Source organism: Petaurus breviceps, unplaced genomic scaffold (genome assembly GCF_028583685.1).
Source record: "Petaurus breviceps papuanus isolate PSGF00001 unplaced genomic scaffold, PetGlider_PUasm1.0 90925, whole genome shotgun sequence".
NCBI lineage: Eukaryota > Metazoa > Chordata > Mammalia > Diprotodontia > Petauridae > Petaurus > Petaurus breviceps.
Window position 1 is genome coordinate 175,299 of NW_027187380.1, and position 16,224 is coordinate 191,522.

The 16,224-nt window shown below is 40.1% G+C and overlaps 2 protein-coding genes across 6 annotated transcripts in view; one reads left to right on the forward strand and one right to left on the reverse strand.

Moving 5' to 3' along the window:
- Positions 1-1,938: 1,938 nt before the first annotated feature.
- Positions 1,939-14,577, reverse strand: TK1 (thymidine kinase 1). 2 transcript variants are annotated; one of them, XM_069076033.1, is made up of 7 exons: positions 14,408-14,577; positions 14,221-14,252; positions 11,417-11,527; positions 4,655-4,748; positions 3,632-3,721; positions 2,635-2,754; positions 1,939-2,499 (listed from the first exon to the last, which is right to left on the reverse strand). In XM_069076033.1, the coding sequence occupies exons 1-7, from the start codon at positions 14,471-14,473 to the stop codon at positions 2,308-2,310; spliced, it is 705 nt and encodes a 234-aa protein (XP_068932134.1). In that variant the 5' UTR covers positions 14,474-14,577; the 3' UTR covers positions 1,939-2,307. The 2 variants fall into 2 exon arrangements, with proteins under 2 accessions (XP_068932134.1, XP_068932135.1); XM_069076034.1 differs by lacking the exon at positions 14,221-14,252 and having other exon boundaries at positions 14,408-14,543.
- Positions 14,578-14,698: 121 nt separating this feature from the next.
- The window catches only part of AFMID (arylformamidase), a 38,111-nt gene continuing 36,585 nt past the window's right edge, over positions 14,699-16,224 (forward strand). For 2 of the 4 annotated variants that reach the window (XM_069076028.1, XM_069076031.1), the window contains exon 1: positions 14,711-14,934. In XM_069076028.1, coding sequence (XP_068932129.1) covers positions 14,860-14,934 — 75 coding nt within the window. In that variant the 5' untranslated portion in view covers positions 14,711-14,859. Of the gene's footprint in view, positions 14,935-16,224 lie in introns of all 4 variants that reach the window. The other 2 variants (XM_069076030.1, XM_069076032.1) reach the window with 2 other exon arrangements.

Sequence of the window (16,224 nt, forward strand, 5' to 3'; positions counted from 1 at the left end):
AGGGTGGTCTCAAGAGGCAAGGCACTGAGATTAGGGATTAAAAAAAAGCCTTTTTTCAGGGGGAACTTTAGCTGAGACTTGAAGGAAGCCAGGGGAAATAAGAGGCACAGGTGAGGAAGGGGAGTATTCTAGGCATAGGACTTAGCCAGTGAACAACACCCAGAGTTGGGAGGATGGAGTGTTGTGTGCAAAGAATAGCAAGGAGATATCTGTGATAGAACTGCATAGTAGCTGTTCATTCCTTTGAAAGGTTGGAGGAGCCCCAGTGACAGCTCCTGGCTCCTTTCTACTTTTTAGATGTTCCAAGGATCTAGCACCCTTCACTTTTTCATTTGGTGATTCAAAGGTGATGACCTTTGTGGCATAAGGCTATCACTTCAGGGTTTATAAATTCTTTGTGCTTGGCTCTAAGGTTCTGCTTTATGAGAATTTTAAGTCTTTGTTCTTTTCTTTACATTCCCTCTGGCAGCATTGCTTACCTCAAATCAATCACTTGTACACAGAGTTCCAAAATCTGTTAACTTCAAAGCCCAGGCTCCAGATTTAAATTTGCCCCCTGTATCTGTTGAGATGTTCTTGCCCATTGGTTCTCCTAACTTCTCTCTCAGTGGTACCACTTTCCCATCACTCCAGTTCACCATCAATCATTCTTTGATTCTTCTTCCACAGTTACTAAATTTTGCTGATCTACTTCATTCAATTCTTCCCCTTGACTCACGTTTCCCACTTCTAACATCCCATTTTAGTCCCTCATTACTTCACCTAATACTTTTAATTACTCCTGCTTCTTTAGCCTTTCTGCAACTCATCTTACACATGTATTTCTGCCACATTAATTAATTTTCCTTGTGTATGGCTTTGGTTTTGTCACTTCCATGGTAAACAAACCTTCAGTTGTTCCCCACTGAAAAACTAAAGCAAGTCCAAACTTTTTAACTCAGTGTACCCATTCAAAAATGGAAATTCTCTTCTCCTTTATACTTTATCCACCTATCACATTTTGCCTCTTTATCTATTTGGATCCATGTTTTATTTCAGTAGGAGTATAAATTCCTCGAACATGCTGACCAAGTTTTAATGTCTGTTGAATGAATGGATGTGATAGATTCAGAGCCATATAACCTGATATTTGCTTCTCATCTAAGGGAAGACCATTCTCTGCTCTGCCTTAGGCTTGACCCTGTTTTCGTAGGGTAAATGCAGTCTCCCTGATGCATGAACAGAATTTGGCTCTGTAGGTTTTGAAGGATAGTCCTCTGAATCTGATATTGGCCTGAACTTGCCCCATAGGCTCTTAATTACTAGTGCTAGGGCATTTCCCTCAACAAAGTAAGTCAGGTAGGTTCCACAGAAGATGCTGTAGTATTAATAAGAACTGAGAATGGTTGGAGAAAAAAAAACCCACCTCATTCCCCATTATGTGAGGGGAAAACCAAGACTCCCTCATACTGAGGGAAAAACCCAGAAGGTTAAACAGAACCATGTCTAAAGGCTAGTTTCAATTCTCTTCATCTTTTATAGCAGAACCTTCCTGCAACCTCATTTGTCTCCCTCCCCCACCTCAGCCTAAAAAAGTCATCATAAGTTGAGACATACCAGACTAACCAGAGCCCAAGCAAAGGCCACTTCTGACTCATGTTCTTAGGAAACTAAAGCTCCCAGGCCTGAAGGAGCTGCTGGAGGCTGATTGGTGCTTTTACAGGACCAAAAAAAAAGAAAAAAGGCAAGGAAAAAGTTATGTTAGAGTTAAGGCAAAATCTTTTGGTATGTGGATAACAGATGAGGAAGTAATACCCTTTGTCACAGGATTGTCATAACTCAAGCCAGAGGAATCAGAGAAACAGTGCTCTGACTTAGCTGCCTGTGTAAGCATAGCTCTCACCATGAGGATGCAACTCAGGAAAATAACAAAGGTTTTACTTAGAAAGACAGGCCGAACACAGGAAAGTGAGGGATTTTACTGGCAATGTTTATAGACCAAGCAGAAGTTGGGGCAGGGTGGGTAGGATGGCAAGTAGGGGAAGGGTAGAATTAAGTTGTAAAGTATAGTCTTGGGTTCAAAAGTTTCTTCTAAGTTATGAAGCACTGCTTCTTTCCTATTCCCTGCTTCTTAAGGTCTCTTCTGGTCCTGTCTCTTCTGAGGGATATGGGGAAGATAGAAACATGGTGTGGATATAAACAGTAGTTGTGGGGTGACTAGAAATCAAAAATCAGGTCCAAGTGACTTCTCCATATATACACACATGGCCAGAGTGCTTAAATTTATCTTCTCAGGCCAAGGCCAGTTCCAGGAATACCCCTACTGCCTCAGTTGTTTGAACTGCATTGTAGAATCTGTTGAGCAGCAAAGAGTTTCCTACAGCTTGAGGTGTCCCCTGACTTCACACTCATAAGGCAGTTCTCTTTGTTCTCTATCCCAGTAGATTGTCCTGAGAACTTCTTGAAATAGCAGAGTCGACACACAGAGTGATATTTGTCAGCACCACCAATCACTTCAACCTAGCAAGAGGGAAACAGCAATGTGATTTCTATTAAGCAGGCTCTTCCAAACACAGGCCATTCCAGGGAGTTAACCCATTAGGCTGGACCCACTCCAGAAGAAAGACTGGGGAAGGGAATGAAAGGAAAAATTACCTCTTTCTCTGCCCCCAGTCTCTTAGTGTAAGCAGCTTCCCGGAAACACTCCATGCACACTGCTGTCAGTTTTACTACACTCTCTGCCAGTGGCACCAAGTTCAGGATATTCCCAAAAGCCTATAATTCCCAGAGATACACATAATAAATGATAATAGGTGAATGTCTTAAAAAGCAAACAAAAAACAAGCAAGGAACAATCAACAATAAAAAACAACCCTAAAACCCAACTTTGGCCCAAGTACCTGGAACCATGAAAATTTGCACTGCTCATACTTCATTTCCTAGAGACATCCTTTTCTTCCTTCTATTTGCCCCCTTGAAACAACAGGCTAAGGGAAACATTTTCTAGCCTGTAGGAAGCACAATTTTGTCTAATAGAAAAACCATGCAAACAAGAAGGAACGAGGGGGGCGGCTAGGTGGTGCAGTGAGTAAAGCGCCAGCCCCGGAGCCAGGAGGGCCAAGTTTGGTTCTGGCCTCAGACACTTAACACCCACACAAAAAAAACTAGCCGTGTAACCTTGGGCAAGTTACTTAACCCCAACTGCCTTCCAAAAAGGCAAAAAAAAGGAACTAGGAAGGAGAGAGTTTTAGTTTAGATAGAAGATAATTGACACTGTTGAGGCTGTAAGATGATTCAGTTTAAAAAAAGCCAAATTAATATCCTTTAGTCATAATGATCAGTTTTGACCTGGGAGAAGGGATGAGAATAGGCACCTTCCTTTTTCTTGGAGAGGTAGGAGGCTATGGATGCAGAACACTGCATATACCACGAGGCTTTTGTCAGTTTGACTGAACTGCTGTGTAACAAGGGAAGGGTAACTGGTTAAGTTGGGGGGTATGGAAGTGGAAAGCTATCCAGAAATGATTGATGTGAAAAAAGTAACAGAATTTTAATTTAAAAATAAGAAAAGAAAAGCAGACTAGTCTCTTTGAATAGGACCCACTTCCCAAGCATAAGTCCTTTATCTAAAGACCATAGCTAGGAATCTTACCTTCCTCTGAAAGGTCCCATCCAGTGCAGCTACAATCACAGTCTTCCCAGCATTTGCCATGGTCTCACTGAATTCCACAATATCTGGAAACTAAAAATACCCCAGGAGAGAGATGGAGAGGTGGTGAGCTCCTGTCCCAAAGAGGCAAGCTTCCCTGGGCTCTCATTGGTGCCTTTGAAGTGAAATGTTGAAAAGCAGGGGAAGAAGCTAATTTTTGTTCTTATACCCCAAGCACCAAAGACAGTAAAAAAGAAGGAAGTAAGGGAAAGAGTCTTGTATAGTAGGGCCCTTGATTATAGTAGAGTCAGAGGATCCCGGGTCTTATCTTGTCCTACTACAACTCAACTACTTGTGTGACCTTGAGAAAGACGTAACTCTTTGGGCCTTGGTTTCTTTATTTGTAAAAGGAAAGAGACATTGGACTACTGGGTCATTTCTGTGTTAAGGTTTCTTTTAACTCTAAATTCTAGGACTAGAATCGCTCAGTTCCAGTTAATTTATATAAGAGGTTGTTGAAGAGAATGATGCAGTGCATCCTCTAGACCTTCAATCATAATTTATGTAAAGTGCTTGGTAAAATATAAACTATCAGGAATCAATGTTTTTATTCAGACCTTTGATTTTGTTAGTGTTAGGAATATCTGTGAGAAAATGTCCTCTTCTAACACAGACAAGCTACTAAGCAGATCTGCACCAACTAAGGGAAGAAAAAAATCCGCACTAATTTAAGGTACCAACCACAGAAAAATTTAAAGAATTCCCATTCACTGAAGTCAAGAATGGCCTTTTTAAACTAAATCAGGAAGTTAGTACTGCTGAATAGCTGAGATTATTCTAAGGAAAGGTTTTCAATTCTCTTAAAATATTAGGAAATGCTTAAGAGTTCTCCTTTCTATAAAGCTTCACCAGGCTCCCGCCCTCCCACCTCCCCCTATTAATCCCAACTACTGGCTAATCTGACTTTCCAATTATGAGGGAAAATTTTGTGGGACAGTAGGAAGCAAGAACCTGGAATAAACTTACAAACTGTCCCTCATCAATGCCGATGACAGTCACAGCCAGAGCATCCTGGGCCACATCCCGAAGCAAGCAGGCTGGGAGTGCTTCCATAGTGTTCCTGCAGGGGGTAGCAATCATGATCTCAGATGAAACAGCAAAAATAGACTGAGACAATCAGAGAAACTACATTTTGCTGAAATGTACCATGAACAATGAATACTAAGTGAATCAATACTAATTGAATCAATAAACATGTGCTGAATGACAGGTGAATTACAGAGCAAAAAAGTAAAACTACAATAGTGAGGGATTTTAATGTAACCCTTTGAAATACAGAAATCTTAACAAAAAAAAAATTAAGGACCTAAACAGAATTTTAGGAAAATTAGATATGATAGATTTTTGACAATCATTGAATGGAAACAAAAAAGGAATATACATATTACTTAGTTGTACATAGCATCTTTACAAAAATTGATCCTCTGTTAGGAAATAAAAACCTTACAAATGCAGAAAAGCAGAAATATTAAACACATCTTTTATTAATCACAATACACCAAAATTGTATTTAATAACTCAATAAAGGGCCCCTGAAGAAACCATTAAAAATTAACTAGAGACTAAATAATTTAATCCTAAAGAGTAGGTGAGTCACAACAAATTATAGAACCAAGACAATTTCATTAAAGTTAATGACACCAGAACAAATGGGACAACAGACCAAAATTGGATGTAACCAAAGTTCTTAAGAGAAAATTAATCTCAAAATATTTTTATCTGTAAAAGAAGCCATCAAAAAATTGGGCGTAACAGTGATATAAGTCAATCCCAAAAGACTCATGATGGAGAGAAATATGTGCATCCAGAGAAAGAACTAGAAAAAACTGAGTTTATATCCAGGTGGAAACAAAATACCTGATCTTTTTCCTTCTCTTGTTTGGTTTTATTTCCGCTTTACCATGTTTTTCATTCCATTTGATACAATCCATCTTTATAACCTGACTAATGTATAATGTGAAAGTATTTACAGATCTTATACTTGACTATATGCTGCCATGGGGGGGAAGGAAAGGAGGGGGACAAAATGTGAAACTCAAGGAATTGTGGAATTGAATCCTGTAAACTAAAAGGAAACAAAAAAATTTTTAAAGAAATTGGGCATAAGACTTAAGGAGAAGCAGAACTCAAGCCTTCTGACTCTTTCCACCATACATGGCTTCAACAGTTTGGGCAACGTGCTTTAGGCATTTCTGTAAATGCAGAGTTTGTTTAGCTATTAAATGACTTGCATAAAATTGAGAAAATAAGGGTCTTCGGAGCATGCTGGAAATGTATTTGACAACAGCAAAGCTACTTTGTTTATAAAAAAGAAACAAAGACATCATTCGGAATATTGATTGGGTTAGCCACCGAAAACATCTTTCTCCCAACTGAAGCACCTGCTTTTTAGCTGTCTGTTTAATATTATGTAGAAGTAAATGCTTAGCACTGAGTCTAGTTCTTAACCTTCTTTGTGTCATGGACGCTTTTGGCAGTTTGGTAAAACCTAAAGAAACTCTTCTCAGAATAATACTTTTAGATGCATAAAATATGTAGAATTACAAAGGAAGCCAATGATTTTGAAATGAAGTTATCAAGATATATATATATTTTTTTATTTTTAAGCAATCGGGGTTAAGTAACTTGCTCAAGGTTACACGGCTATTTCTGGGTGTGATGCTGAGTATCTGAGCCCGGATTTGATCCAGGTCATCCCAACACTGGAGCCGGTGCTCTTACTCGCTGAGCCACCTGGCCGCCCCAGAAGTTATCAAGATATTTAAATAAAGAACTTGCCTAGAGTCAGAGTATCCCAAATCAGATCTATACTATGCCAATAATTCACCCTGGTGCCTGGGTAGAGACATGAAGGGAAAAGAATTAACACATACACGGAAATCTTATGATGGTTAAAATAAGTATTTTTAAGGTATCTATTTGTTGCCATTCAGTGTTTACATCCCCCAAATTATTTTTTTTAATCAATGTAAGGTAAAACTATTTAGTGACAGATTATAATTCCTATACTGAGGGAGCATGGAATGCCTGAATGAGGAGACCCAGTTGAGGAATAGCTAAATTTTTTTTTTTAATTTATTTGCACAATTGAGAGTGGCTGTATGATATAGGGAAAGAAGACTCAAGGGTCCTTCAGTCATGAACAATATGCCCCCTCTGTGGCCCTTAGTTTTCTCATGCATAAAACAAGGGAATTAGACTAGATAAGGGGTTCTTAACATTTTGGGTGTCATGGTCCCCTTTGGCAGTCTGGTAAAGCTTCTAGATGGACCTCTTCTCTCAGAATGTTTTAAATAGATTAAATAAACTATAAGAATTACAAAGGAAACCAATGCTATTGAACTCCAGTGATCAAAATGTAAAAAAAAAAAACCCAAATCATGGGTCTCAAGTTAAGAACCCCTGAACTAGAAAACCTTTCAGTTTCCCTCTAGTTCTATCACAAGGGTACAACCTTTGTATCTAAGGGCAAAATGTCTGTTTGTATTTACTTTGCCCTTAAAAACACACAAACTCAGTCTTGTTTGCTCATGTACTTCTTGTTGACTTTTGATCTAGAAATTTTTCCCCCAGATCAGTCCTCAAAGAACTAAAAGGAAAGTAGATAGGGGCAGCACCCATATATCTATTCTACTAGATTAAAGATCTTTACTGCTATGACTAGTTGAGGCCCTCATATACCTCCCTCTCTTCACTCAACCAGTCATAATTTATATTGCTATAGTCTCCTGATAGGTCTCTCTTGATTCTAGGCTTTCTCTTCTCCAATTCACCCTCCACAGAGCTGCTGAATGGATAATCCTAAAGTACAGGTGTGACTGCTTTACTCCCTGCTCCCTATCCCACCCCATCCCCCAAGAAAACAGTGACTCTCTTGCCTCTAAGATACAGTGCACACAATCTGCTTTTAGCTTACCTTTCCAGGCAATACTATACATGACTCTCTTTGATATATTCTACATTTTAGTCAAACTGGCCTTCCTGCTGTTCCTTACACATGGCATTCTCATACATCCCATCACCTGCTTCCAGGCCTTTGCCCAGACTATCTCCATGGCTGGAATGTACTTCTACTTTACTCCCACATATTAGAATCCCTTCTTCCTTTGAAGCTTAACTTCAGTATCACCTCTACCTGGAGGCTTTTTCCTCCAGCATCCCGGAGCTCCCTCAAAAATACCTTGAATATATTTCTATGTGTACAAGCTATCTCTTCCAATAGAATATAGATTTCTAAAGGGAAAGGACTCTTGGGTTTTTTCCCCCTATTATTCCCAGTGTATTGTAAAGTACGTGGGAAACATTAGATACTTAATAAATGCTTGTTTGATTGATTAGAAAAAAAAAGCCCATAGGACAAGAGTAGTACTATAAATGAATTTGGAGATTTTTCTCCTCTGCTCCTTTTCTGGAAAAGATTATTTCCTTTATCTGAAAGGGGAAATTTTTTTTTAAATCTGGGTGAAATATGAGAGGGATACAGAGATATTTCATTATATTCTATTTAAAATGAATGGATGGAAAAGAAGATAGATTTTCATGGTGAAAAAATAAATTTAAAAAGATAAAATGGAAGATGAAACTTCAGGCTAAAGAGGTTGACTCAGGATAGAGGGCATACCTTGAGACTGTGATAATTTCCTACAAGGCCCAGGACTCAAGAAGCCGCTATATACTTCTATTTCTTGGCTGTTTTCCTATCTTTAAGCTAAAGACATCCCCAAATGCATCCCCCAAACCCACAAAACTTGCAGCAGGAAGTGAGGCAAGCACCATCCTCACAAAGTACTGCCATACAAAAAGGGTAGTGGCTCCCAGTGTGCTCAGGGTAAAAGGTGCTACCCAGAAGCAGGGTGGCTATGGTGGTCAAAGCCTATTTTCTGAAAATGGCCAAATCACAAAGAAATAAATGTTTTATTTGGCCTCATGGATCAGGTGAGAGCAAAGAACCTTGTTTGAAGATAGACTGAAATATGATGCTTGGGAAACTAGTACAAGCATAAGCTTTATTGCCATGAGGGTACAGCAAGCAGACAAAGTGCCTCCACACCCTTTGGTAAGGGCCATGAAGGGCCTGTCACTTGTGTGAGAGAGATACTTACAGTGGCAAGATCTCTATGGGAGTAACATACTCAGTGGGATCTGAGAAGTAAAGTTTTATAACTTAAAGATATGCTTGGTTGAGAACAGGTAATCAAACAGATATAGGAGGAGGCATTTCTAATCAGATTCAAATGTGATAGGGAAATTCTCTGAGGGTGCTCATTGATACCAGTTTTGGGTAGGGAGGTTTCTCAATATGTACCAGAAATGGGGTGAGGGTTCAAATCCATCCATAATTAGGGATCTCAGGAATGGGTGTCAAAGTACAACCAATGTAGTTGGCCTGAAGCCTCTTTCAATCAGGAGTCTCCATCATTTACATTTTTGACAAGATCAGAATGAGTGGAAAAGTAGAGGCAGTCTTACATATTTATGGTCATTAGAACCCCTTTGCCTAAATGACACCAATAATGGAGTCCTATCACTTGTAACTACAACATCAAACAATATATTTCAAAAATCACAATTATTACAGAAGATTGTACTAATGCTTGAATTGTATTGAGCCCAATTGCAGGTCTCAGAAGATACCAGCCATTAAGAGATGTAAACACTTTGAACTGAGAGGAGACAAGAAAAAGAGCCAAATGCCCATTCTAAGATTCATCTTTGTTTTCATAAGAAAAATAACTAAAACACTGACACGATAATATATATTTTCCTTGGTTTCATGTGTTCTGTTTTGGGACAGAAAACAATCGAGTAAACCAAACTATACCATGAGTTTTCCTCACATAGGAAAAGCTAATTAATTATTATTAATTAATAATTATATATATAAATAATAATTAGCTGCTGTGGCTAATTAGATACTGGATCAGATTGGAATGTGGTCCACACAGATGTGTCTAATTAACCTTAGCTCAAAGTCTTTCATCATTAAGAAAACCCAATTGAGGATTTTGGGAGGACTTTGTCTTCTAGTACCATTTTAAAATCAGATACTGCCTGAAAATGTACTCAGCAAACTGGAAGTAGGAAAAATAGGGATACAAAGTAATCAGGAAAGGGACAGCTTAGAGTCTAGACCTAACATGTAAGACTTAGTCATGTGGCATTTGAAAAATTTTAGTAAATCTATAAACTTCAGGGTTTGCCCTACTTCAAGGTATTATCTTAATGAAGTGGCTACTTCTCATAGGTACCTGGATCAAGTACTCTCTATCCCTCTGTAGAGGACTACTTAATAGTGACTAAAATACCTGGTAGTGTATCATTAAAGGGACCGCCTGTTAATTGAGAGAATTGATGGCATTAATTATGTGATAAGGGGTGGTGGGAAATGGCAGCTGTTAAAAAAAGATAACTTGTAATAGAGAAGACTGGTGAGGTTATTGGATACAATAATACTACAGCATTTTATATAGCTATTTCTGTTGTCATATCCATGTTAGACTATAAATTCCCTGAGGGCAGGAAAAAGTCTATGTTAAACTTTGTATCTTTCCCCAGTATTCTTCACAAAGGTCCTGCTTAATAATAAATGTTTGAAATGAGAAAGTAAAATAAAATAAATGGAAATAAAGTTTTGTCATAGAGATTGTCACCTCATACCAGTTCTCACAAAGCAGATTTTGTCAGTCTAATGGGGGATGGATATATATCAAACATGATTATTTTTATAACAAAATGAGTTTTATGTGGTACATATTTTTGTTCTCAGAATTTTAAAGTGCCTGAACTTCCAAAAGAAAATAAAAATATTACATTAATTTTAATACCCCCTTCTCCCACAACAAAGAAAAACCACAAGCCATAGGTGAAAAGAATCCCAAAACATTGTCTTTACACCTGGAGGCATTTGTTTGACTCTGTTCCCTCAAGGGACAAGTGAAACATGGAGGTAATGTTATATAGCCCAGTGTCCTTGAACTACCCTTTCTTCCCCACCCCACAATAAAAAAAAAAAAAAAGGAAATACAGAGACATCCACAGGTTCAGAACTGGGGAAATCAAATAAAGTTGAATGCTAGTTAGCCATCCAGCCTTGAATTCAGGGTTATACAGAAGGCACATGAGGACTTAATGAATAGAGAGCTGGACCTGGGAGTCAAAGACTTGAGATCAGATTCTATCTCTAATTCTAGCTGTGTGACTGTAGTCAAGGCAAGATTGTAAATTATAGAGTTGCGACAGGTATCATATTCACATATGGGAAGTATAATCAATGTAGACTTCGCCCCAGGATTACACCCCCTAAAGTAATTGATATTACTAGTTAATGAAATTTAGTTCTACCCTTTCTACTCCCCTTGCTTCCAGGCTTAAGAACATTTGATTCCCTGATGCCAAAGGGAAAAAGTAAGAATAAAACCAATGTCAGGGGATTCTGGCATCCACATAATTTAAATCCTATTTCAATCATGTAACTAGGAAACTTTCAAGCCCTGGTACACTTATTCCAAACATGTTTGATGAATAAAATATTCTAGCACAACCTGGGAATTTAATTCCTTGGGATTTGACCTTAACATCAAAGCCAGGTGCTTAAAAGCCAATTATAAAAACATCACTAAAGAGTAAGGAAACTACCACTCAGTCACTTAGCAACATATAGTATTATTTCTCTGATGTAGACTTCACTCTAGCCAGGGAGCCAGCATGAAATTGGAGGAGGGAACTGACCGGTCATGTGTGGAGAAACTTTTGCCGTATCGAGTGTCTTTGGCATACTTGATCACGAGGCACTTGTACTGAGCAATCTGGAATCGCCGGACTCTACGCATGAGCTCTGTACTACAAAAGCCAAAGCAACAGGAAGGCACAGTCAACACCAAAGGACCCAAAACACCTAATGTGCACCCCCTCCACACAGAGGATTATGAAATCTAAGCTGGACACATTGTATAAGACAAAAACCCAGTAAAATACAACATTAAACTAAGGCATGGAGAGAAGAGTATTTACATAATATGATAAAAGAAACATCCCTGAAGAGTGGTTCTCCTCAGTGTTAATCTACTCATATAGAATGAATTGTCATCCAAGGAGTGTGCATTCTATCATGTGTAGATAAGTGAACATCAACAAATTGACTTATCAGGAAAATGGCATTTGAGCTAACCTTGAAAGAAAAAAATGACATAACATGTAAATGTGAGGACTATGCAAATTCCAGGTATGGAGTACAAAGATGGTGGATGGATTGTTGAGTATGGGGAACAGCTAGTAAATCCAGTTTAGCTGGAATATACATCAAAGGAAATAATATGAAAGGAGTTCGGAAATGTAAGTTAGAGGGCTTTAAATACCAGGCTAAACACTTTGTATCTTGTCACATTGGCAATAGTGAATAACTGATGGTTTTTTTCAGTTGGATAATGACATGACTGGACCCATTCCTTAGGAAGATTATTTTGGAAGCTGTGTGAAAAACAGAATAGAGAAGAGACAAAAAAAACCAGGGAGACCAACTAATAGGCTATTACAAGAGTCTAGTGTGAGGAGTGATTAGGGACTGAATTAAGATGTTGGCAGTGAGTGGAGAGAAGAGGAGGGATTCAGGAGAGGTCATGGAAGTAAAATGTCTAACAAGACTTGGTAATTGACTGGATGAGGGAGGGCTGTGAAGGAGATTTGAGTCAAGGATGAGGGGGAAAAAGTGAGGTGGGTACAGGAAAGGGCCTAGGATAAACTCATCCTTAGGAGGGGAAAAGTTAAGTGCTAATCCAGCAAAGGAGACTTAAAAGGAACATTGGTAGAAAGAAAACCAGGAGAGCAGTGTTTTGGGAGAAAAGCATGCCCAGGAAGGGGGTAAAGGGTAGTCAGTGTATAATCCACTGTTAGAGTAGGAGGCCAAGAGCTTAAGGGGTTAAGTGAGTGTGTGTAAGGAAGCAGAAGCAGTAAAAGGGAGATTTATGATGCTAGCTTGAGGGAATGAGAGAGTCAAGTGAAGAGTTTCACTTTTTTTTTTTTTTAAAGAAATGGAATGTTCATTGGAAGGCAGGAAGGAATCAGTAGATAAGGAGAGAATAGAGAGATCTAAGGGAGAAAAACTAAAGAAACAAGCTCTAAGGGCAAGAATGGGATGGAAGGCATAAGTAGAGGGATTGGACTTGGCAAAGGCGAAGGCCACTTCTTTATCAGACAGCTAAGTGGCACAATGGATAAAACTGGGCCTAGAGTCAGGAAGACTGGAGTTCAAATCCAGCCTCAGACACTTACACTTACTAGCTGTGACCTTGGGCAAGTCCCTTTACCCTGTTTGCCTCAGTTTCTTCATCTGCAAAATGAGGTGGAGAAGGAAATGGCAAACCACTCCAGTATCTTTGCCAAGAAAATCCCAAATAGAGTCATGAAGTCAGACAAGTCTGAACAACAACCTCTTCCTTAGATTGGAGGAGAGAATGAAGATGATGTGTCAGCTCCTCTTTCTGCAGCAAGGTCCAGAGAGATATAAATTTATAGCTGGAAAGGACCTTAGAGACCATCTAGTCCAACCCCATTATTTAAAAGATTAGGAAACTGAGACCCTTCTCCCTCAGGTGAAATGCCTTGGGCAAGGTTATGAAGGACATAAGTAACAGAACTAGCACAAAAAATATTCATCTTGGCATTTTTGGCTATTTCTTTAGTTTTAAAGAAAAAAAGACATTCTATATTTCATGTAGAAAGGAAAAAAGTTACAGAGAGGAAAGGGAACCTCTGGCAAAGTAAGCAGTCAAGAGAGCTTGTCAGGTGGGTGTTTTCAGAGAGCATTAAAGCACAAGGCCCCTCCATGTTGGGGGTTAGAAGTGGAGGTGAAAGGAGGAGTTTCAGCATCTTGGATGGTCTCTCTCACTTATCTGCTCAGTAAACTCCCGTGGCTGGTTCCCTATTATACCTCTACATCAAATACAAAAATTTAAACTCCTCTTCAGCATTTAAAGCCCTTTATATGTCTTTTCTCACCCAATTATGTGAACTCCTTGAGAGCAGGGACTACAAGCTTTTCTCTTTTGTATCCCTAAGGCTTAGCTCAGTGTTTGGTACAAGACAATTTTTTTTTTGTTCATTCATGAATGAAACAATGTGGTTCCAACTTACCTTTTCCAGGCTTTAGCATCTGTTATTCTTCCCTCATTGGCCCAATCCTCACACTAGACATTCCAGTCCTTTCCAGAGCATAGGCTATTCCCCATGCCTGTGCACATTTGGGAATCCCCCAGTTTCCTTCAAAACTCAGCTCAAATGCCACCTTCAACAGGCCTTTCCCATCTCCACAGCTGCTGATGCCTCTCCCCTCAGTTTATTATGTATTTTGCCCATGTAAATATTTGTATACAATGTTGTCTCCCTCCTGGAGGGAGGGGCAGGAACTATTTAATTTTTGTTTTAGAAGTTTAATAAAAAGTATTGAATCACTGGCCAACTTCCCCACAACCTTATGAAGGCCTTCCTTTGCCGCCTCAATTTCCCATCCCGTTTTGCCCCTTCCCGTGTGAGATTACCTTTTCCCGGAGAACATGGGCCCCAAGATCACCTGCAGAGGAAATAAGAAATGTCACTAGTCCTCCAGCCAAGGGGGAGTGCTGGTGATCGCACCCTTCAGCGGAAGGCCCTCGGTATTCCCTGAATCTAGCGCCCAGCCTGGGAACAACAGCTGGCCTTGCTGAACCCCACCTCTGGCCCCTTCACCTGGATCTGTCCCCGGATCTTGCTGGGGGAGCCGGGCAGCACGGTGGGCAGGTTAATGCAGCTCATCTTGAGTCTGGAGCGAGCAGAGTAGCGAAGTTACCTGGCCAGCTCAGCAGTACTCCCGCGGTACGGCTCCCGCGCAGACTGCCTTTAACCTAGACTCAGCAGCCAATAGGGAGCTCTCGCGCCCGGCGCCGGACTAATCCCGGCCGAGTTACAGGCCGGCGGGAGATTCGACTGAGTTTCAGGCCCTGCCTTTCTTCCCTCCTCCAGACTCTTTCCCCTCCCTCGCTCCTCCTCCACCCCTCCTGCCGCCTGGGTTGTTAATCTGGGAGCAGGCTACTCCCTCCGGTTTGGCGCGGCGGCTGGCGTCCGGACTGCCCGCCTTCCTTCTCGAGTGCCCGCCTTCCTTCTCGAGATGTTAAAACCCTGGAGCTGCTGCACCTTCCGGCATGATGGTCCGCAAAGCCATGGCTGTTCTGCAGCCGAGCCCGCGAGACTCGCCCTGGAAGGCGCTGTCCAAGGAGGTAGGGGATACTTTACTGAGCAGGGATGACTAGAAGGGAGTCCCGGGGAGCCTGGAGCTGAGGGACTCGGCGAAACTACAGAAAGGTGGTAAATTGGTGATTTCCATGCTGTCTCCGCCACTATCCTATTAAGATCATTTGTTATCTCAGCCTGTATTCTCATGAAAACATAAATGGTGTTTAACAAAATTTGCAGTTGGCCCCCAGCTGGGAGAGAAAGTTATTCTAACGCTGACAGATTCAGGATGAAAAAAAGACCTGGATAGGCTAAAAGGTCGGGCCAAATCTAATAGAATTTAACTTAATTTGGGATGACTGTAAAAGTTCCACATTTGTCTTCAAAAGAAAAGATTAACTTGGGGGGGGGGGAGTTGGTTTGAAAGAACCTTTTTTTTTTTAAAGGACTGCAGGCTTAATCCATTTTAGCTGTGTGATGTGAAAGCTCTTCTCCCCCTTCTCTTCCCCTCCCCTCATCCCCCCAAAACTAAAATAAACTTAGGCTTCCTTGTAGGAGCTACAGTGTCCAGAATGAGGGAGACAACAGTCCTGTATTCAGCACTGATCAGACCACATCTGAACTTTTATATTGAGTTCTGGATACCACATTTTAGAAGCAAGGATGAATTTCCAGAGAAGGGCTACCAGATTGTTGAAGGACCAGTATAAAATACTGGCTAATATGATCCTGCCATATGGAAATCAGTTTGAAGCACCATTAGTAATATTTCGCCAGAAGAAGACATTTAGGAGGGGCATCATAGCTGTCTTCCAGTATTTGGAGGGCTGTTGAGTGGAAGAAAAAAGTAGTCTTGGCTCCAGTAGGCAGAGCTAGTAGAAGTCAATAGAAGTTTCAGTAATGTAAATTTGTTTGATAAGAAGAAAAAAATCCCAACAATTTAAATTATTTTGGAATATGTTCCTTCAGGAGTTAGGGAATTCCCAAGTCTTAATCATTGCCATTGTATGAGAATATAAATGAAAGAACATAGAATCCTCAATATGCTATGTAAATATCCACTCTATTTAATTATTACATTATTATAATTTTTGACTAGGATTTATGGGTGAGGGGAATTTATAAAGAGATAAGTTTAGGTAAAGAAAACTTTCTGATGATTAGAACTATTCAAAAGGGAAATAGGTTGCCCTGGGAAATGGTGCTTTTTTCCTAGTTTAAGGTCATCTATTATTTGAGAGGAAATGGATGGGGGAAGGAGTGCCTTTAGGTATGGGTTGGATTAGTTGGCTTTTGAGATGCCTTCCAACTAAGAAATCCTGAACCTCTCTGTC

What these genes read in the sequence shown, in the direction of transcription:
- TK1 (XM_069076033.1), bottom strand. Translation starts at nt 14,473, where the DNA reads ATGAGCTGCATTAACCTGCCCACCGTGCTGCCCGGCTCCCCCAGCAAG. An exon ending in AGATCCGGGGACAGATCCAG is followed by an intron (nt 14,253 to 14,407) that starts GTGAAGGGGCCA and finishes TTTCCTCTGCAG; the next exon opens with GTGATCTTGGGGCCCATGTT. An exon ending in AGTTTCTCCACACATGACCG is followed by an intron (nt 4,749 to 11,416) that starts GTCAGTTCCCTC and finishes TACCCCCTGCAG; the next exon opens with GAACACTATGGAAGCACTCC.